The sequence below is a fragment of the Drosophila guanche genome, unplaced genomic scaffold, assembly GCF_900245975.1.
Source record: "Drosophila guanche unplaced genomic scaffold, DGUA_6, whole genome shotgun sequence".
In the NCBI taxonomy this organism is placed as follows: domain Eukaryota; kingdom Metazoa; phylum Arthropoda; class Insecta; order Diptera; family Drosophilidae; genus Drosophila; species Drosophila guanche.
In genome coordinates, this window is record NW_022995745.1 from 8,637,169 (window position 1) to 8,660,535 (window position 23,367).

General features: G+C 44.0%; 1 protein-coding gene across 2 annotated transcripts in view; it reads left to right on the top strand.

Moving 5' to 3' along the window:
• LOC117581135 overlaps positions 1-23,367 on the top strand; it is a 50,831-nt gene that overhangs the window by 15,770 nt on the left and 11,694 nt on the right. For both annotated transcript variants that reach the window (XM_034268060.1, XM_034268061.1), the window contains exon 4: positions 20,864-21,001. In XM_034268060.1, the coding sequence (XP_034123951.1) occupies positions 20,864-21,001 (138 nt within the window). The remainder of the gene's footprint in view (positions 1-20,863; positions 21,002-23,367) is intronic.

Genomic DNA, 23,367 nt, shown 5'->3' on the forward strand with positions numbered 1-23,367 from the left:
ACGCTTCGCTGAAGCCAGAAAGTGCATAATGAATAGTTTGCTACGACAGTCGCTAATGCCATCTCATTATGTTTCATTAGTGGTGACTGTACCTGTACCCCACTTCACTTCGTGCATCATCTACGGATAAATACGAGTGCGAATAGATCTACCTGTCATCCTCCTGTTTCTGTTATGTTCTGTTGTGTTCTTCTGTTGCTTGCATAATTTATGCGGCAGCGGCGCAAAGCTTTCGTGTTGCGAGCCCCGGCTTAAGCGCTTAAGCGGATGTAATGCCAGCCGCAAATGAACTTGTAATTTACTCGTGAAATGCATCTGACACTGACAGGCCTGATGGCTCACAGTACTCACGTACAGGTACATGTACAGCTTTTACTCACTGTTGCACTTGTTCAGTTCTGGTAAGGTTCGAGGGTATATTGGATTCGAGACGGAGCACGACTCTGAGCTATCACGCACCATCATTGCTGCTATGAGCATCAGTATAAGTTGGCTAATACTGGCAATGGTTGATAAATCTTTAAAATATCTTCGATGAGAACGGAAAATGTAGCTGAAAATGTTGGAAGGGCGATTTGGCAGTTCATTGCTAAAGAAAATATCTGCTTCAAAGGACATTGTTTTGGAAAAACCTTTCTTGATCGATGGTTTGTTTTTTTCAGAGAGAAAATTTAAAGGCAGAAAAATCACTCTTCTTTTTTGGGGCCCTCTCGTCTGTGGCTATTTGAATCATGAATGAAACTGAAACGTGTTAATTTTTTCAAATTCTGCCATTGCAATTCAAGTAATCGCCTTAAAGAGAGATGATGCGATAAATGCAAAGAATGAAGGAAATACAGAAACGCAAACATTTGCGTAGGCCAAGGAGCAGGAGCCTGTCCCACTTCCGTACTTCCCGCAGCTGCCTTCGATGACTGTGCCCCGATAAGAACTTCAAATAGTCATCGACATCGTCTTCCAAGCGGGGGTGTGTTCGGTTGGCTGATTTGTAGATAAGGGGGAGGAGTACCAGGGGTGGGCCAAGGGGGATGTCCTCTATTGTGCTGCCCTGATATTGTGCGCTGTTGCTGTCAGAGCTCTTATCGGGCTCGTTCTTCTGCCCATCGACCTGCCGTTATTCCGTTTATGATTCTCTCTTTGAACTTTTTTACGCTCGCAGAAAGGAAAACGTAAAAATGTCAAATTCAGCTATTTGCTTAATTGAAAATAAAGCAAAAAAGCGACAACAAAACAGAAAGAGCAGGACAATTCCCCTCAGCCTTTAAGAGGGGGCGTATCCAATTGTTGCTGTCATTAATTTTAATTTGAGCTCGATGGGCCCCATTTCGCATAGATTTGCTACTTGGCTGGATGCTCAGCCGAACGAATCATCGTCTTCATCATATCAGCCCAAAAGTCATCATCATCAGTCAGGACTTGCGACAGGGGACTATGCAAATTAGGGAGATTCTTGACACTACAATGCCAGCATATGTAAATCTGTTAACGCAATGATGTAAATCAAAAATATATATAAATACTTTCACCTATTCACTCAATATACATAAGTGAGAAAAGCTGAGAAAGAAATTCATCGTCGGAGTAGACATGTGACATATGAATGTAGGTCATCGGTGCTGTCACGAATATGTTTTGCAAATCAAAAAGAATACAAGACACAGATCACCGGAGTAACACAATGGATCCTTGCGCATCATTCCTACATACCCCATTCCACCACGAAACCATAAAAAAGTAGATACTCAACTAAGATCGGTGAGTGACTTCCGTTCTTCTTTATTTAATTGAATCTAACAAATGTAAGCGAGAATATATGTTATATTTCGATTGATATTGATTTGAGCCACCGAACTGAGGGCATACTTGTTCGGTTATCATCGGTACCACTATGAGACGTTTCTGTAAATAGATAAAATTGTATTTTTTTTCTATTCTAATGCAGTCTTTTAATTCAGTAGGATCGTTCTTCCTTTATTGTATCCTGCAAGGGACAAAATCTCCAATGACCTCAGTTGAGTTCACAATCATGTGACTGTGCGCTCCTACTTATATTTCCTGGCCCACCAGTGTTCTCCCACCCTCAACTCGCTCCCCACTGCCCATTGGAGTCCCACTTCCACTTCCAAGTAACTTGAACTTTACTCTTGTCGCTTTCAGCCTGGCAACAATAACAATTTGTTGCTAATGCACATGCCCCAGCCACTGCCTCTACCCCTACCCTTAGCAGCCTCATCTCAACCTCCTGATGGAAACGCCTCTGATGGAACCCACATTATGGACCTTGACTGGCGGCGGGAACATGAGCTAAACTACTCATTAAACCGACTTTGGCGCTTGTCCATATGAAACTCCAGCGATTTGTCCAGACTCACCGATGGGGTTGGTCTCAATAGAGATGACATGCTGGGATATGTTTTATATGTTTGGTTGGAGAGAATGAGTTCATCCCAGTGCTATGTTTCATTAAGCAATTCCAGGAGGAAATTAAGTGGACACGCAAAACAAACTGCGAGCTGGACACCTGGTGAAAAGGGTGCGCCTTTTAGTTAGAGGAAGAGAGAAAGATAGAGACTGATACTCGTGGCTGTGGATACAGGAGGATTCTCCATTTGGTCTGACCCTTGGGATGGGGTTGGGGTTGATGTGGTGTCTCCATCAAAATTAACTGAGCAGCGATCAAGTGAGAAGATTAAATCGCTATAAATATTAACTACAGTTACTTCCTGCAGGCAGAAGTTAGTTGGGGGGTAGATAACAAAGGGAAGGCACAGGTGGAAGGTGAAGTTCGGTAGCAGTTGGACCTCGATGGGGGCCTGGACCTGTGAAAGGTACATAGTATATAAGACAATTTGAAAGCGGTTGCCTTGATTTAGCACCGGAAGGCACGCACATCACGTCCAACCCCGCCAAAGGTCCAAGAACTGGTCCCCTGGTGTGGCCACGCCTTTACCACTCATCCTCCCATCCTTTCCGCCTGCCAATGCCAATGCGAATGCCTTGGGGCAAGTGTACAAATCAAATGATTTATTAGTACAACCGTAGAACTGGAACATCTCGCGTGAGAAGCCGCCAAATAATTGAAACGTACGCATGTCAGTCTTTCAGGAGAGGGGAAAGAAGAAACATGATCTAGGTAGAACGAGGAAGGACGTGTAAGACGCTTCTTACGTGTCAAAACGTTTATACCTGGTACTGGTAGTACATCTGTGCCTTAGTGGGTTTTTTTTAATGTTAAATTTTTTCTACATATGTATGTATGTCATCTATACAACATAACTTCTCACTCCAACACCCTCTTTTATCTTGCCCCCTTCCCCTAGAGCCTCACACTACACGAAGCAGAGGAATGTAGACTGAGATAATGTGCAAAAAACAACAAAAGCTGCTGGACGGGGTGGGTTTAGCCACTGCAAATTAATTTCTTCATTCTGGCTATAATAATGCTCGAATTTCATCCTAATTCAATGATCTGATAGATAGAGTCCTTCCCCACGGAATGGCGTTCTTAGTTTTCCTTTATCTTCAAAATTGTGGCGATTGGATCATTACTATAGAATGATGTATGCGTAGGCATATGCATATTGTACATATATGCACATATGTATGTACATACATAGAGGCTTTTGTGGTAGTAGACGATTTTTCCGTTACTTCCACTGGATATGTTTACAGTTTCGTGTTAATTTATGACCAGCAATGGGCTATGGGCGTTGGGTTTAGATGGAATAGAAATTTTCTCTTGTGGCAGTTATAACTGAATTTACCACCACTTCTCTCCTTGTACACCCCTCCACTGGCTGTCATTGAGCGGTAGCCCGATTGCATATGCCGTTTGCTTTTGGTAAATTTGCGTTGACAAACGCCAAAAAAAGGCATTACTCCGCACGCTGTATTACCCCGCAGCATTGAGCATTCCGCTTTTCACCGGCCGGCACTGTTTAAGGTAACAATATTTCATGTGATTTCGGAGCAGCATCCAACGGAGCTCCTCCGACCCCCAACCAACACATTGCCGCAGTAGCGAGCCGCCAGTGCTGGCCATTCAGGAATCAACCCCATTTTCAGCTAGTTAATTGCTAATATAACACAAGTGCCAGAGTCGAGGCGCACTAAGGTATGCCATCCTCTCGCTCGGCTTCGCGAAGGCTTCAACTTGCTCTCTTTCTCTCTCTCTCTCTGTCACTCTCTCCTTTCCTATTTTTTTCTGCCCACAGTACGCTGGGTTGGTTTCGGCACCGCACGAGTTAAAAGAGCTTATGGAAATTTTTGTTTTGTTTTGTTACTTTATCGCTATAGCGAAATTGGATGGTCGCACGACGATGAGTCCGCATCGACCAGGTACTTAAGTTTATCTCGGGGGAATATTAGAAAAACAAATATTTTACTGAAATTTTCGAACTCATAAAAGAGTTGTTTGACGAACGGACAGCAAAAATATAATGAAAACTTAACTGCAGGGAAAATTTAGTATATAGAATTTTCTACTTATGGAAAATATATATATTTTAAGCTCTTAATACATCATTTTTTTTAAATATACATATGCATGTCGCAATCAGTCCACATACCTCCAAATCTCACTGTTTGATCCGTTATTGTCACTATTTTTGCGCAGGCGCTGACAGCAGGCCGGCAGAGCCGACAGAGAGCGGCGCAGGGTTGCAGCGTTGCCTCTGCGGTTGTGATTTCCCCTATGCTCTTGTCCTTTGGCCATCACCCCCTGCTCTTCACTGTTGTGGGTGCCACCGCACGTGCCAAGCTTTTGTCCTGCGTTGGGGGTTGCTGCGACAGCCGCTGCCAACGGACGGCGCGAGAGCTTGCCTCCTCAGAGCCAGAGCCGACGTGGTAGCGGCTCGTCACAGTTTCGCGAACAGTTCAGCATCAGCCCTTGCAACCAGCGCTTCGCAACGCGGGCGCCGCTGTCTTGCCTGTCGTCGACGACACCTCAAACGCAACCAAATAGCATTAACAGTAACGGGAATCAAGTGCGGCTGTGAACAGTGTGTCACAAGAAGTACGAAGACAAGAGTCCAGAGCGCGCGAAAATATCTGGTCTCGAAGAAACAGTTCAAATCCATAAAGTGGCTTCATTTTTTCTATACATTTTTGTTGTTGTTATTGAGTGAGTGAGGCAGCGCACGAACAACAATAATAACACAACGAAGAAGGCAAGGCGGGTGGTTTCTCTCAGTGTGCACCGTAACCACACACAACAAACATATCAGCCCAGTGAAAAAGAGTGAGATAGATGCATGGGAGAGAGAGGTGAGTGAGTGTTATTCAAATTAACAGCTATAACACCAACAAATTCGTGCAGGAGAGCGTCAAAAATGCTAAATTTAAACACTAATACTCCATGCGGTTAGTGCTTGTGCCTTATGGCGTAAATTAATATACGAAATAGTAATAACAATAAGAGACAAAACACGAAATACAAAAGAACACGAAAACACAAACAAAACATGTGCGCAAGTCGAAATTGTCGTAACATTGCGAAATTGATTTTTCATCTGCCCCTGGTCTCTTCTTGCCAACCAACGGTGTGTGCCAGCAAGAGAGCTACGCTCTCTCTCTCTCTTCGAGAGAGCGCCAAACTGTCTGGGAGTCGCATCGTCAACCTGTCACAGTAGCAACAACAAAACGAAAACGCTTGTTTTTACGACGACTAATCAAAGCGGTGCGTTTTGGCAGCGACTTGTTCCGCTGGAAGCGCGCTTCTGTCGTCATGACCTTCATGACTCATCGTTTTGGGGAAAGCTCTCTTGAGCCCCCAGCCCCAACCGCCTAAACGACGAGTCCCTCCACCCCGTCGCAAGCCTGCTCTGACTTGGTTGGGCTCGCCATTTGCTCTCTTGATATTTCACTCTCTTATTACGGCAACCACTGTCCGGCTTTGGGTTTGCTGTATTTGCGCATTTAATTAAATTGTCTCTGCATATTAGCCGTCTCTTCACTCGCCACCCTCCATTGTTTTTGTTACATCAAATTGGAGCGCGTTTAATTTATAGTTGACCCATTGTATCCATTAATTCGTTCTGGCAGCTCTGTGGAAACCACACCTTTGCTGGGAGAGCGTGCTAGAACGGACCTCATGCCTGCTATGGAATTGCGATTCCCTATTGAGAAGGAAGGGAATAATCGGTTAGATCAATCGCGGAGGAGACGTTTGATCTAATTGGGATTGTTTATTTTAAATTTATTTCTCTTACTATGACCATCCTTCTAGAGCTCTACAGAAACAGTTGATTTTACTTTTATTTATAAAATATAAAGTACATACATACATAAAAAACAATTTCTTTGCAAATAAAACATTAAATCAAACCAAAAAATCAATTTAAACAATTATTTTTCATAAAAAGTATTCCACTTTTTGTACCTTTAAGCTAAAATAGTTGACTTGCTTTTTGTTTGTATGAATATTTCCACAGTAAGTCATTTTAATTTTGTTTAAAATTTGTATTTTTTTTTTACTTTTATTACCAAGGACTTCCTCACACTATCTGTTCCTCTCTGACTCTTGGAACACAATATTTTATTTTTGAAACAGGCAGTGGCAGCGGTCGGTGTCAACTTCTAAGCCTTTTAAAGAGCCCGAGGTCTCTCCAACCTGACGGTCAAACTTAATTAAAAGAGTTGCCAAACAACCAACAAAATATGCAAATGATTTTAGCAAAAAATGTGTAAAATGCATATATAGTAAAATGGAACGAAGCGAAACGAATTGTAAGGGAAAACTTTTTCGGCTGTGGGAGGCGTTGCCGGGTGGGATATATCAGGTCTAGGCGTGCCAGGGGCAAGAGCATGGATAGGGACTGTCGGATAGGGACGACAGTCTAATACCGAAAATAGAGTTTCCACAATAAAAAGGAATACCGAACCGAATGAATACCGAACCGAGAAATGTAAAGGGGGAGAGTAAATGTAATCAAAGAGCATGCCAAAGGCTGCTGTCCGTTTTCTTAGCTTTTTGTCAGGCATCCTCGTAATATTAACAAATGGCAGTGCCATCAATTTGAGGCTTATTTAATGTTCGTTCAACAATTGCCCAAAAAAAGGGAAAGCGGCTACTGTCGCATTACGTATGCCAGCCACTGTCAAATTATATAAGCGTCTGCCTCACAATCACAAAAAAATCCACTGAAAAATGGTCGACAGTGGGCAGTGGCAGTGGGGACGTGAAATAGTGGGTTCACTCAAGAATTTCTTCATATAAGGACATGAATAATAAATTATCTGAAAAGAGGACAGCCACAGCAACCCTTCCTACCTGCGTCCCCCTCCCTGAGGTGTATGAAGTCGGTGCTTTATGAAGTGATTTTCCGCAATTTTCCAGAACCTGGCAGACGTCTGTCGAACACAAGATAACAAAAATTTTAGGCATCACAAATAAATGTACCCCATTGTTGTTACGTCGGAAAGGTGCGTTGGGTAAAGGGGTGGGAGTGTAAGAGGCGCGGGTATTGCCTTCAAAGAAAAGGGCCAGAAAAAAAGAAGGCATCAGAGGAAGAAGTGACACAAGCCGCTTAGCGATGGCCAGCACGTGGGACTCTGTGAAACGCTTTTCCGCTACACTCTTCTACACTGTCCAAAACAGATTACATTTTGATGTAAATTGGATTTACTTACATACATACATATATGTACATACATATGTATGTAAATATGTGCATACTTTATTTGTGTAATGTGAATTTTGTATATTGTTTAATTCGTGGAATTATGGAAAATACCCTTAACCTTCGCAAGAGACACCTGAGACACAAGAGATTTTCGAATGTATCGATTTAGAGTTTCGTGAGAGAGGGAGTACTTTCTGTCAGCTCAGCCAGTCTGTGGATGATGATGGGCTGACTCACGCCTGACCCACACCCCCAGACTGAGGGAATCGTGGCTGTAGGCTGCGTCATAGGCAGGCACTAGTATTTTTGCGCTAATGATTAATGGTTTTCGTCCTGTCCTGTTAGTATTCGTTGTTGTTGTCGTTTTTGTTGTCCTTGCCATTTGCCTGCGGGCTGAAAGCAGCTACAAATGCAAAACTCTCAGCTCCCCCCGAGCAAACCTTGGGTGTTGGCTCCTTCTTTCTCGTGTCAACGTTCCACTTGTCGATGGCAGCTGTTGCAAATCTCAGTTGCCAGGAGGAAGATGTCTTGGGTCCATGCCCCTTGATGCCAGTGTTGACAAATGCATTTTGCCCGTGCTGCGTTCGCCAGGACACTGGAGACAGGGGACAAAATACTTGAGTAACCAGCTTATCGGCTCACAGATAAAAAGAGAGATAGAGAGCCCACTTGCCCTTCCGTGCTTTCGTTCGACACCTCTCATCAAGCGTTGTGTTCCGTCAGTGGTTCTAATATCCAGTACTCGAAGAGTATATCGAAGGGTATATTGTATATAAGCTCGAAACTGGATATGTGTCTGCTATTCATTTCATTCACTAAATTCAGTTTCGATCCTCAATTAGATTGTCAGGATGTTGGAAATGGGAAAGCTCTTCGCTACGATGAACCAAATGAAAATTGACATGTTCACGCTCGCAGAGGAGTATTTATGTTTTATAAACAGGATGACAAAAGAAAAGGTCGCAGGGAAAAAAAGGAAATAGGACAAAGCGTGGGTGGGGAGTTTGGTGTGTGCGGCCGGAATCGTTTATTGAATTTTAAAATGCACCTGACAGGGGCTCCAAACAGGTGCAAAAAAATAAGAGTGAATTCGTGATTAGTCACTTCGATTGATTCAAGAGTGTGAAGTGGGTGCAGTGCGCCAATGGCTTAGTTTTTGGCAACCCGAAACATGTTTAACATTGAGTTCTGATTCCAGATGTACTATTCGTCGTGGTAATGCCATCGACACTGTAGAGTTCAGTAGACTGAGATCTCGTTGGCATTTACATTGAAAACTCAAATATTTCAAGCCGGAGTTTCTTTCCGATACCGATACATTTAACCTTTTTAATGTTTTCTACATCTACATCACTTTTCCCGCCAACACGCCCTTTTGGCTAGCCACCATCCCCAAGAGATGCACACTGCATGAAGCATAGTGTTGAATGAGAGAATGTGCAGAAAATAAACAAAACTGCTGGATGGGGTGTGGGTAGCCTCTGCAAATAAATTTCTTCATTCTGGCTATTCTCAATTCGGTGCTCTGATAGATATGGTCCTTGTCTACGGAATGGCATTTTTATTTTGTATATTTTTATTTTTATTTTATTGGAAAAATTGTGGATACTGCAGATTTTTGCGCTGTGTGGTAGCGGAAGGAGGCGTGGCTTAATTTTTAAATACAACTTAATTCAGTGTGACATCACATGAGTCTTCACACAAACTTTGGTGACTTTAGCTCTAACGCAGCGTCAAGACGGACAGATAGACATACATATACTCGGCTTTTGATGCTGTTCAAGAATATTTATTCTTTATACATAGGGTCGGAAACGTTTCCTTCTGTGCGTTACATATGTATATATATACATCCCTCTTTTGCCCACAAATATAATATAGCTTACCAATATACTTACTTTTCGAGTACCGTGTTTAAAAAGGGGAAATCTTAATGTTTCTCTAGTGTAATCGCAAAGAAATTGCGTTGAAAGGTCGCTCGCTCTAGCTCTGTCTTACCCTCTCCCTCAGAACTTTATTCATATGGGAATGAAAGTAAAAGAATGGTACGACACTCGAACATGTGTAACAACAACAAGTGTTAAGTCTAACACCTTTTGTGGCAACCCTACCCCACCCCATCAAGCTCCTGCTCCTCCTGTTCTGCGTGCTCGTGTTGCCCACAGCAATTTGTCATTTGGTAAAAGAAAATGGAATAATGGAGGGGAAAAAGCACTGGATGGAAAAGTCTGGGGCCAGCTCTATTAAATATTCACCCCTTTATGTTGTTGTTTCGGCCAAAAAAGAGAGAGCGGTACACTAACCTGCCACTGGCCACCTGCCACATTTCTCCTCCTTTTGTAAGTTGTCGTTGGTTTGCTGATGTTTACAAATTTTCACGCGAAAATTAAAAAACTTTTTCGGCAAAGGTAAACTGCGGTGGGAGGGAAAGCAGAAAGGCATGTGAAGAGGTTAGAGGTCGGAGGTCGTTCTTATGCAACCATCTCCTTATGGGTACGTGAGTCGCCTTCAGCTGGAAACTTCTTTTGTTTTGGCTTTTGGCTCTTCAGCTGCGGCTGCTGCTGCTGTTGTCGTTCTGGTTTTCCTGTCATGTGCCAAGCGTTGAGGCGAGTAAACAGCAGAAAATCGGACAAAGATGGGGAAGTACATGACTAACGGTTTATAGAAATATAAAAATAGTATGACTAAAAGTTGGGAATGTTTTTTATACTAAAGGCTGTGTAGCGCACAAATAAGGAGTGCCTTTCATTGAAAATAGAAGCAAACTATTCAGAGGAGAAGGATATGAACATCCTTGTCAATGTGGTGGTAGAATGTCTGGAATGATATTTCTTTTTATTTATTTTTGGCTTAAGAATCTTGCGACGAATAGCAGCCTCCCTTCTCCATACCCCCAAATAATTGTAACACGTAACATTGGATTCTCTTTGTATAACGGGAATGTAAATGTAGTTGCTCCAATTCCATGGACAGGATGTCACCACAATACCTTTTCATAATTAAAACGCCAACCCCCACATGTGCAGAAAACGAGTAAAGAGTGAGAGGTGAGTCCTGCATTCCACGATAATGCCTAACGACAGCCGGCAACAGTTTGCGTAAATTGCTTATTTATGCCTGTTTCGATTATTTATGATCCTGTCTGTCGTTTTAGTATAGGTTCTGCCTTAGTGTCCAGCATGGGTATTCCATTCATTCCCGCTGTATTCCGTTGTAGTTGTTGTCCTAAGGTTGTCACAATCCTCGCTTCTACTACTCTACACCTCGAATCATTCATAACTTTAGCGCTTTGTCATTTTAGTTGATTTGTCACGTACGCGCCAAAAGATGGCGCAGCTGCGGTTGGCTGAGCGATTGACCGGCCGGCCGCCGCGGCGGCAACAGGCTCCAGCAGCGTGTTCAAATGGCGTATTTTGCCAATATCTGTACATATGTACACATACAGGAATATATGTATGTACATACATATGTATATGTATCTATCCAAAGTGGGTGCTCTCTGTTTGGTTTCGCACATTTAACGTGTTAAAAATCTAGTTTTCTACCGTCCCCGTGTTATGTTTCATAAAATATTTACATTAAAAGGGGAGCGGTATCTGATAGACAGACACCGTCCCCCAGAGAGAGGTTCCACATGTGCCGCATAATGCGTCATCGTCGTCGGCGTCTGCCTCTGCCTCTGCCTCTGCCCTAAAACATATACATACATATGTACATACATATACGTACAGAAAATGCGTAGTGTCGCCACATGAGCGCAACAAATTGCGTCTGCCTTTTTGTATTTTTGCGGTTACATTTCCGTTGCAACGGCGACGAAAACCCACGTCCCACGTCCCACGTCCCACGTCCCACATGCCATATCCACCTTCCATATGGACGTCGATGGTATTTCAATAAGCAGAAGCCACAGCCAGAGGCGGCAAATGGCAAAGGTGGAGCTCAAGCATCGAACTGAAACGAAACACTGCTCTCACTCCGCCTAGTGCTTTCGTATCAGACTTATTTTATAGTGGAACAAAACTCATAATTTGCATGATGTAATGTAGAGGCCAGAAAAAGTGTGGTAGTGGAAAGTTTTTAATATCTGATTAACTGCGATGTCGTGTTCCTTTTTTCGGTGTTTTTTCAGAAACAGTATCTAATACGAATCCACTTCGAAGTTCAGTGATTCTCGAGTTGGGATCAATATTCGTCAGATAATCATTAGTAGCTATTAGCAAGCGCTTTCCTCGTCTTTTATTATTATTTTACTGGTATTTATAATTATATTTTTTACTACATACATATTTTTACTACGTTTTTTCGCCACTGTGTGGCCCTTGGAGCTCACAGAGTGTGTAGCATACTCATACTCATACATACATAAATAAAAAAAAAATAAAATATATGTATGGGTCCCTCACATGAGTGTGTCCTGCATGTCTGGGTTGCCCTGGGTGCTTTCCCGAGGGTGCCTCTCAGAGGCATAGAGATGGAGAAAGAGATAGCAAGAAATCGCTGCAAATTCGCACCAAATTTTCATATATACTATGAATTACAAATTGTGAGATTATGGAAATGGTTACATACATACATAAAAGCCGAGAGCCCCAGCTGCGATTGTGGGAAGCCAGAGCTTTAGCTCCACACTCTATGTTCAGCCTCTGTCCGTTATTGATCTAAGAGAGTACAGTCACGTCTCCCATCTCCCATGCACGCATGACGATGACTGTTCATGCAAGAGTGTACCACAGATTTAAAGCATAGTCCTCCTTAGATATATATATTATGACTCATCTTGTTGAGGCTCTAGACTCTAGAGATAAAAACAGAGTGGGGATTATGTGGCTTTCGCTAACCATTTGCACTCTGCGATAAACCTAATACGACAGCAGACAGCAAAATTATTCCATAGCAAGTAATACCTGTGGACAAATTACAAACGAGGACACTGCCAGCTGAGAGGACGTGGATGGGTGAGTGCGGAGAGTGTGGTGGATGGCTGTGCGCCGCATATGGCATATTTAATGACAAAGAAACTCGTGTCAAGGATTACTAATTAGTGTCTGGACGTTGGTGAAATCCTGACTATGATGATGATGATAATGATGATGTGGCTTAGGTGCAGGGTTGATGAAATATTAGGGGATTGCTGGATTCCTCAATTCCTGGATTGAGCGACACTAAAGCTAAGTTGTTTCGCCCTCCCCCTCCCGCCCGTTCCGCTGATTACCCTGTCTACCGTACGTCTGATAAGCTTTACATCTCTTACCTGCGTGTGTGTGTATGATAAACAGTTCCCATAAGCAGAGCGCAGAGTGTACATCACAGAGTAATGTATGTACACATATTGATAATCAGACTTGCATAACTGTAACTGACTGTATCTGGTTTGGTCCATTGCCGCCCATTCAAGGATGGGTTCCTCTCTGAGAAGTGGATGTTATTCTGGCAATTATCATCGCTGCGGACTTTCGATTCGATGTGTATGGCCTGGCGTTGTGGCTGCTGCTTAAGCTGATTTGTATTTAATGAGCTGTGTATGCAAACGGATAGCAGCATCAGAAGGCAGACAAATTACCGTTACTGTTATCGTCACAATAGCAAAATGAAAACATTTTCAAGGCTTTTGTATGGGCTTTGGCCTCGTGCCATGCCCCTGCTGCCAAGGGGAAATTCCATTCAAGTGACTCCTGTGCCTCCTGTATCCTGTCTGGAGTGGACTTTATCGCACTGCATCTGAGGCACTTATAAGAGCGAGACACCCGTCTGCGGTACATCAGCGGGTCTGCTGATGCATCTCACATTTTTTCACTCATATTTGCCTTACGAACATCATCGACAGTGCTCCCAAGCAATTATTTGTTTCTCTTGCGGCAAGTGGATGAGCCTATGGATTCGTTGATGAATTGGTGGATGGACTCGCTGCATGAATATGCAGCTCTGAGGGATATAAGGGATGATTATCTTGTGGAATATTATTGTATTTGCTTAGCATTATGCTTTCTTTGTCCCAGCCCTAAAGGAAAATCCTCGCAATGGGGGATTAAAAAAGTTAAATTCCTTAAATATTGTGATAAATATAACATTTTCATATGTAACCGTTTGGGATAGCGATTGCTTTCCACAAGGAGATGGGGATGAAGCTAAGTTTTCTCAAGTTTCTTTGATCCTGTACACAATAGATCCTTCCGTTGATTCTCTCTTAAATTTGCTTTCTTCTGTGCGTTATATACATTCACTATTTATTCTTCGAGTTCCGGGTATAAATAAAACATCAGACCATTTTTAAGCCCCATATCTTTCAGAAGAAGTTGGTTTGTGTAATGACAGTGGACGATAAGAGTGTGCTGTGGTATTCTGGGAGTGTTGGAGTCAGGGTGAGACGTTGAGTTGTCTCCCATAGCCGTGACTGAATCATATACAGGACATTAACGGTTCTTTGGCAGTGGGTGGCAGAGACTCCCTAAGTGTGTCCTTTTCGAGCCGAGCTGTTCTTTTCTCTGTCTTTTCTGCTCCTTCCTGTTGGTGCCACACAACGGACAAGGCTTAATCGACTTTGCCAACATTTCATGTGAGCGGTTGCCCAAAAAGCCCAGTGGCGGTGGCATGTGGCTGGGACAAGTAACCTCCCTCGTAAAAATGATGTGAAAGACAGCATTCACCCGCCCACAAAAAAAGCAGAAGCGTGAGAGAGTTGTAGCACGCCGGGGGGGGGCTCTGACTGTTGTATTATTTATGCCCATAAAAATATTATTGCCATTTTTTCGCTTTTGGATTTCCTTCCCTCTTTTCCCCCCCTTGGGGCACGACACAGCAGCAGAAGCAGCAGCAAAACACCAGCGTCATGTAAAATGTCAGGCGTGAAGTGTTTGTTGATGCGCCGCCAGCGGCAGTCGCGGTGCCACACTGGGGGGAAATGGGATGGGAAATCCAGGATATACAGGATATGCTGCGTAATTGGACCCATATGCTTAGGAATGCCATCAAGGAAGAGAGAGAGAGAGAGAGAGAGAGAGAGAAGGGAGAGGGTGATGATGGGTGTGGATCGTGGGCATTTCTTGGGTAGTTTCTTGCTTCCTTGCTTGATTTCCTTGATTCGCTGGTTTCGGTGGTTGCGTTGGCTTGGGGTTGACATAGTTGGGGTTCCTGCAAGTGGAGCAGGAACTGGCATCAGATATTGGATTTCCCCCACTGGTGGTATCCGCCCCACAGGAGTCACAGGATGGTCCTACATTTATGCCATGGCATGGGACAGGGTTTGTCACTCGGAGCATTCTCATGTCATGCCAAATAGAAGAGTTGCCATTCAAATGCGAAGGGCCTTGCAAATCATTCCTTTGGAATATGCTGGTCATTCTACTCTATTTGTTCGAGTATGTCATGCGACTTGTATAAAAAAAAAAACATTCGTCTCAATGAGTCCACGCTCAAAATTACTCTACATAGAAGATACAACTTGGTAGGAAATGGGCTAATGATTTCCCATAAGCGAACGGACTCGTGTGCCAGTCAGTTGTGGTCGTGTGAGATTTGAAGTAATCGTTCAACGAAATAGCAACAATTTCCTCCGAAAACTCCTCAAAAATATATTAAAGGCGGAACAGTGCCGTAAGATCTGTTTGTCGTTGTAAACCCAAGGAAAGATGCAAATTTTCATCACGAAATTCGCAATTCGAAAGGGAGAAAGCTCTAAACAAATTCTCCTTGTTTGAGTTTTTTGCCGATTGGAGGAACTTTCAAGCAAATCGAGAGTGGTAATGCTAATGATTGATGACCTACGGCAAACCGATTTGTGGATAGAGAAATGGGAGCGAAAGTCTGATTGCATTTTGAGGTTGAATCAAGCCTAAAATCCGCATCAGCAAAGTGCCCAACCCCAGGACCCTGGAACTAGTACCCTAGCGGGCAATCGTGGCTGGGGGCTCTGCGTGGGGCTGCAATTTCCGATATGAAATGGCCATTGGGGTCTCAATTATTGCCACTTTGCTTTGTTGGCAATTCATTTGGAGCTTGCCACGAGAACGCCATTTAAATGTACAACAACCAACCCACCACACTACCCACACCAATCAACAGCAAAGAAAAAACTGTAGAGGGGTGGAGGCCGAAATTTTCGCAAATAAAGTGGCGATTGGATATTACAACTTTCCGGTCACTGCATATCTGCAAAGTTCACAAAACTACAAAGGTGTGGGGAGAAGTCTGTTTGAGTCCTCCAACCTCACCGTTCAGTCACCCTCGCAACTTCCGCTCCCATAAGCAGAACAATTTTCAGTGTTCGCTCAACTGTGGTGGCAACAGAAGGGTGTATGTGCCGGTGGAAGGTGGAAGGTGGAAAGGACACAACACAGAAAATACTCGTACTCGTACTCGTACTCGTACTCGTACCAGTACAGAAAGGGTACACACGGAACACGAACAGGAAAAGGAAGTTGGCTTCGCTTTCCACAGAGTTCCATGCAGAGTGGGTGCCACGAGTGGTGGCAACATGTGTAGTATTTAAAACTCAACCGGCCTTGGGTCAGCGATGCGACGGGCAAAGGCAGCTGCGGGGGCTGCCACAAATGAATTTATTTATTTTACCGTTGCTCTTCGGTTGCCATACTCTGTTTCTTCCTGTCATACCGTGCCTTTGCATATTCCCCATTCTCTTCCTTCCATACCCTTTCGCTGAAATGGTACCTCTATCTAAATCTGTATCTACCCGTCGATATGTGCAGAAAGCTGTCGAGAAAACAAGACTGAAAACAGACTGTCGGAACTTGCTTTTTCCTGTGGAGTTTCTCTGAGATTCTCTGAGATTGCACGGATTGTACGTTAGGGTATTTGCGTTGACTGCTGTTGGTTTTTTGTGTGATTTCCATTACATTTTGGCCAAACAATTTATGTGGCGGCACTTCAGCGTTGTCGATGTTTCTGCTACTGTCCCTGTCACTACCTACTGGTGGTGGCTGTCCATGCCTTCTGCCGCATGCCTCATTCTCCTAGTCCTGGTCGTGTCGCGGTACCGAGCCTGCCCAGCCACCCTTGACTCTTGGGCAAAGTCAAATGTTGTCTGTTTGGCACGCATCGCAGACATCACAGCCATCGACGAGTGGTTTGAGTGTTGCGACATTGAAATTTATAGACTCTGCCCCTCTCTTTAGCCACTGTCTTGTCTCTGTCAGGTGGCACAGCATTTCAAGTGGCGTATGCAACCCACACCCATGAAACCTCCTCTCTCTGTCTCTCTCTCTCTCTCTCTGCTCCTGCGACTACTTCTGCGACTGTCAGTCCTTAAAAAAACCACAGAAACAGTAATACCAACAAAATATTTAATTAAAATTGATATACCAACCCTAAAAGGGGAAAGGAAACTCAAGGGAAGAATCTGTCAGGATCTGCCACAGCCTCTGCCTCCGCTTCAACATCCGCTTCAGTCCGCTATTGGCTACTGTCCACTGATGTCCGCTGATGCCTCTTGCCACCTGCCTCATGCACCGCATCTTCGCATGCTCGTTGGGGAGTCATGACGATGGGCTGCATGCCTTGGCGATGACACCCTTCAGGACCTCCCTCAACCTTTCCTCCACCTTTTCCTCTTCCTCTCTCTCTCTCTCTCTATCTCTCTCTCTCTCTCCTCCCATCACTCCTCTAAAAAGAGGGGATATCTGGGGAGCACTTGAAACTTTGCTTTTTACCGTTTTGCTACCCTCCGCTTACTCTTTCTCCCCAGCAGCGGCTTGCTGCCACCCTACTCCAAAATGTACCATTGACGAGGCCGCGTCAGCCATTTTTAATGTTTCCGTCGTTTATAGCTGAGGGCTGTGGCAGGGGCATGAGCATTCAGGAAAATTTAAAAAAAATGGTGCATACTTTCCAGCGCACATGTCGAAAAAATACCGCAGCCCAAAGAGCTTTTAAGGAGTTTCCCAAACCAGGGAGTGAGGTAGAGTGGCGGAAAGGAGGGAGGAGTAGTTAGGGATTGGCACAGGGGATACTGTGCAGCGGCATACAGTGTTGAACCATTTCCACAAAGCAGAAAATCAGCAAAGGGAAAAGGCAGGCGGCATGCTGCAGGTGAAAATTTACCTGTAATCGTTCCACGCATTACCCAAACAAATCAATTGCGCGTTAAAGGCCAAAAAGGGAATCCTCACTGATGCACAGAAGGGTCATGAGGGGTGGCGTGTGGTGTGTGTGTCAGCCTTGTTGGTAATTGGTAATTGAAAGTGACCCTTAACCCCTACCCCTTAGCCTTTACCGGTTGAACCCGAACCGCCTACTAATCAATCAATTGAGCAGTCGACGAGCAGTGAAAATATCAAGCAAAACGGATGGGCAAGGCGAAGGGGAAGTGGAAGTGGAGCATCGGGTGACAGGGCTGCGAATCGATTAAGCAATCAATCAATCAGCCAGAGCGGGATGAGAATGAGGACTACTACCAGGCGATGGCAAAGGTCAAAGGCGGCCTGCATTTGTTGCCAATTAGCAAAGCTAATTATCCAATCTGATCCCAATTCGGTGATCTGATACATATGGTCCTTCCCTACAGAATGACATTTTTAGTGTTCTTTTATCTTCTCAAATTGTGGATACAGCACATTTTCGCTCTTTGCGGGGCGGAAGGGGGCGTGCTAAAATTGAAATTCACTTGTAGCAGTGTTAGCAAACAGCCATTTGGATGGATTTGGTGGCTCTTTGGCTTTTATAGTCTCTGGGATCAAGACGCTCAACAAGACGGACGGACAGACGGACAGACAGACATGGCTATATCGACTCGGCTCTTGATGCTAATCAAGAATATATATGTATATGCTTTATGGGGTCGGAAACGTTTCCTTCTGTGTGTTACATACATCCACTTTTGTGCACAAAAAAAGATGCTGGGCGGGGTGGCGGTAGCCATTGCAAATTAGTTTCTTCATTCTGGCTATAATAAAGATCTAATCTGTTCTCAACGCGGTGATCTCCGAGATATGGGCCTTCCCTACGGAATGCCAGTGACCCGAAGCTGGAAAAAATACGTCTTCAATTCTACTTGAGGTGCTGCAACTACAATCTCCGCAATATGCCAGACAGCAGAAAGCAGCCAACAGCTTCTCTTCCTACTCGAATAGCCACAATGTGTCACACAAAAGAAACGTAGGAGGTTGCAAGGGCAACATGTGACAGCGGTAGAACCGAACGGAAAACGGAGGCACAGCTGCAGCCAAGTTTGAATGTGTTCAAGGTGGGCGCTGTGCCAAAGTGCCTGAGGCTATGCGCCATGGAGGAGACACCGAAACTGTGGATGGTCTGTGCTTGTGCCTGCCCCAAGGCTACCTGCCACTGTGGCTTCTGCCCATTAATGCCGCTTTAAAAATTTATGATATTTACTCAACCAACAAAGGCAATGAGCGGGCCGCTGTGCCTATGCTGCCTCCATTTATGCTTGGCCAAAAGGAGATGAGACTCTTGGCAGATCTTGGCAATCACTAAAGTCTGGTGCATGGGGCATGGGGCATGGGGCATGAGTGGCTGTAGTAAGTCATCAAATGGATGGTTTGATGGGGGTTTGTATGTGGTGGGTTGGTGTATTACCCAACTTTCACTTACAGAAACTGGCACTGAACGCGTGGGTACGTTTTAGTTGACACCATTTGATTGTGGCATGCCACAGGGCGTTGGTTTTTTCTCCATATAGTATGCACACACAGAATTGAGTGTCCAGTACCCCACTGCCACCACCAGACTTTACCTATATGAATCCTTTGCCAAGAGGATTCACAATCTCCCGCTACAAATGTTTGACAGTGTTGGTTTCGAGAAGAAATTCCACACATAGGGAGAGCTTCTTTCAAGTTGTTGCCTTTGCAGCCCAAAGCAATCCTTAACCACGGATTGTAGCTCAATTATGTCGTAGAGTGCTAACACCAGCCATCGGGTCCCAGCCCCAGCATTCATCCTATCTTATCAGCTATTCTATTTCGAAAAATGGCCACAGGGGCTAATGGATGATGATAGGAGTACCATTCTCCCTCTGTCCAATGGAGGGCCCTGGTATGCTCTGCTCTGCGTTCAGTGCGCTGCACGCCGTTCGCATGTTAACACCTGAATACGCCTCGGCGCCTTACTCCTTTCGGTGTCTTTCAGTGGAAGAGTTTTAAATTACCTAAGTGTCGTAGTAGGAGGCAAAGGCAAAGGCAAAGGCAAAGGGTTGGCAGGCAGCCTTGGAAATTATTGGCAATATGTTCTGTCATCGCTGTTGGATTGATTTTAATGCCGGAGAGGAGGCCGCATCAGTGGTGTGCGTTGGCCATTGTGTCGAGCGGATCCACCACATATGTGTCGATGTCCCCGGGGACACCACTTTGGCGCGTGAGCTACTGCATTCTAGCATCCCGAACTCTGGCTGTGGCACCAACTGCGGCTCGTGCCGCTCTGCTCGTGGATGTGGATGCGAATGGAAATCGTATTGCCGCAATTGTCGCCACCTTTATCGCCTGAAATTTTACTTCGAGGAACGGCTCGTAAGTGAAACTTGACATTAAAATGGGGCGAGCAGACGGTGGAAGTAGAGGCAGTTGCCTTCGTGACTTCCTGCATCTTGGTCTTGGGACCAAAGAGTCAAAGAGTAAAAATATTCAAAACTGCACAGAATTCCAACCGAATTAGTTCGTGGGCAACTGTACTGTCCTGTTTATGACTCTCGACTGGCTTTAATTTGTAGGTGGCTTTAATCTGTAATCCATTTGAATTCTGCCCGTTCCTTCCCCCGTGCGCCTTTGTTTTCCCACTTAACGATAATTGCAATACTTGAGCAGTCCTTTCTGTTGGCATTCCTCCATCGGCGGCAGAGCATCCGACTTCTCCATTCCACATTCATGCATGTACATCTAAAATATGCAACAGTGGATGGAGAAGGGTAGTTATAACAAAAGCGAGACGGGATGTGGCAAAGGGGCGTAGGAGCAGGAGCGGAAAAGGTACCGTCGCCATTTTTAATTGTAACTGTAATTTAGCCATTGTTGTGCACTTTTGACGACGCAGACTTTCGCTGGCTGAAGACTCAAGACGAGTCTGAAGCATTCTGAATTTGTAGCACCCAGCAGTGTGCTGTGTTCTGCCGCTGGGGCACAGAATTGTGTTGTCTAGTGTTTTTTTGTGCTCTACGTGTGGTGAAATTTGTGGCGTTCGTTATTTTCTGTAACATTTATTTTTAGCATACTACTCTCTATCTCTCTGACTCATGCATATGTAGCTCTCTGACCATTTTCCTTTCTTATCGTTTGCAGATTGCCATCTGTGATGATTACAGCCTGCCCGTAGACTTTGTTAAAAAACGACCGTCCAGCTTCGATCCGTGTCTGGCGGAGGCGATACCATCGAATACCGAGCACTGGATAGTCCCCAGTCCACAGCAAACGGAGTGTGTAAGTGCAGCACAACAGATACATATTCTAGTCCACATTCCCATCCTTTATTCCTTATTGCTCATCCCATCTGCATCATTCATCCTTCATCGTTAAGTGGTGAATAACAATTAACTGTCCTGGACAGCTAATTGATAAACTGCACGCTCCGGCAGCATTCACGATTCAGGGACAGATCCCAGATTAGGAGTCAGGAGTGCTTCTCGCATCTGAGCCGTATCATCAACAACAACAGTTTTTGATTTAGTTTTTTAACATTTTATTAGTCAGAAAAAGGTATTTTTTAAATTTTTCTATTGTTTTTAAATCGTATCAAACAAAAAATGATGGGAATATATTATGTGATACCATATAATATTGAAAAAGCTATGCCTGGATTTAAAAAAATGGGAAACCAGAAGAAAATAGGATTTTTACATTGACCTCCATACATACTGCAAGCAGCTTATTTTTCTTTCTTTCTTTCTTTCTAACAAATGTAGCGACTTTATTATAATTATACGATTGTACAAGAATTTACACAATCTGCATCTCTTTTGCAATTGAATAGGTCAATGTGTTCCACATTGAAAACAACTCAGAATTTTCAAACCTAAGATCATATCACCAACATTTAAATATCTGCGAAGACGCAGAGACGCGCCATAATTGCATTCATTTGATCAAGAATTGAATACTCTACAATATCCATTCAGCAAAACGCTTCCAGGATCCAAAGAATATTAATTTATCGTCTTTTGAAAAATAAGTTTTGGCCATATAAACTGGTCAAATTTCCCATGGTGCATTAGTGCATTGGAGGGTATTCCTTTAGACATTCGTGCGCCTTCTGTTTCTTGCTTACGCATGACAGCGTCAATATTTGCTGGGATTGCTCGTATTCTTATCCTGAAATGGCACAAATAGTGCCAGTCTCAGGACAAACAAAGCATTTGCTCAAACAATGCACGGACTATTGGACTAAATATTGCAAAGAAAGAGCGAAAGGAAAAAAAACCGACCTTCGGCTATCGACAAAAAATAAACCAACAAACGTAGAGAGCGAAGCCCTACGATGGGACCTGATGGCTGGCCATAAAAAATTGCCACAGACAAAAGAGAAACAGAGAGGGAGAGAAAAAGCGACAGAGCAGGCTGCAGCAAAAGCGGCCCGAGCCACAAATCAAATACACGGCGATATTGCACCCCACAGAATCTACTCCAAGCCTCCACACAAAAAAGCACCACTCCACTCCATTCGTTTTCTGTGCAGGGTTCTTCTGAGCTTTTTTATGGCCCTACAGAAATATTTGGTGCTTTGTCTTCCTTTTGCAAATTTCCTTTAAAAATGAAAATAAAAGCATGAGGACTTAAACAATTGAGAAGGAGGCAGTAGGCAGCAGGCAATAAGAAATCAGCCTGCCCCTTGAAACGCATTTTATTGAAATTTGTTTGTGAATTTGATTTGCAGACACTTCTGAAGAAAGAGAGAGAAAGAATATGGGAAATGGGAATGAAGGAGAGGCAAAGTTGCGAATATGATCTTCGGCAACGACCTTCACAGAGTTTCCAGTATGCAAGGATTCCAATTATGGTTAGAATATTTGGTGATATTTAGTGCGATCCACAGTCTTGCGCTTTTCCGAAGAATTTTACATTTAACATTTTACTTTTTTTTCTACATGTGTCATCTACATATACATACATCACTTCTCACGCCCCCCTTCCCTAGAGCTGCAAACTGCATAAACAGAGTGTGGAATGAGAGAAGATATTTAGTTAAAGGATGAGGAGGAGGAGCATTAGTATTTAGCCAGACATTTACCCATCTCTCTTCTATGTCTCTGTCTGTCTGGCAGCATAACAACTCGCCCTCAGACATGTACGTACACCACCTTTAGGATTTCTCTTTTATATTTATATATACATATGTACATATACATACATATATATATTTTTTTTTTCATTATAAAAATCGTAAGTACATACATGTCACGTTGCTGCGGTAACAACATTCAGCAGACGACATTCTATTCCGACTACAAAACAGGGTCCAAGAGTTTCCATTATTTGCCGCACATCCTATGGCCACGCACCACTCAACCTTCATCTCATGTTACCCCTCACCCCAAAGATTGGTTGGGGAAATCGTGCATGAAGAGAAAGGAGTACGACTACGAGAATATACGGTTAAATGAACATATCGTATGTGTATAATCAAAGGCAAATATTTAAACGGGAAAACACTCGATTGGGTGGGTGGTGTGGAGAGGGGGGGGGGGGGGGGGGGGGGTTTGTGAGAAAACAACCGCGGCAAAAAAAACCGTGCCGGCGAGCAAACGCACACCACACCACAACACTCCCCCCGGGGGGCACCCCCCCCCCCC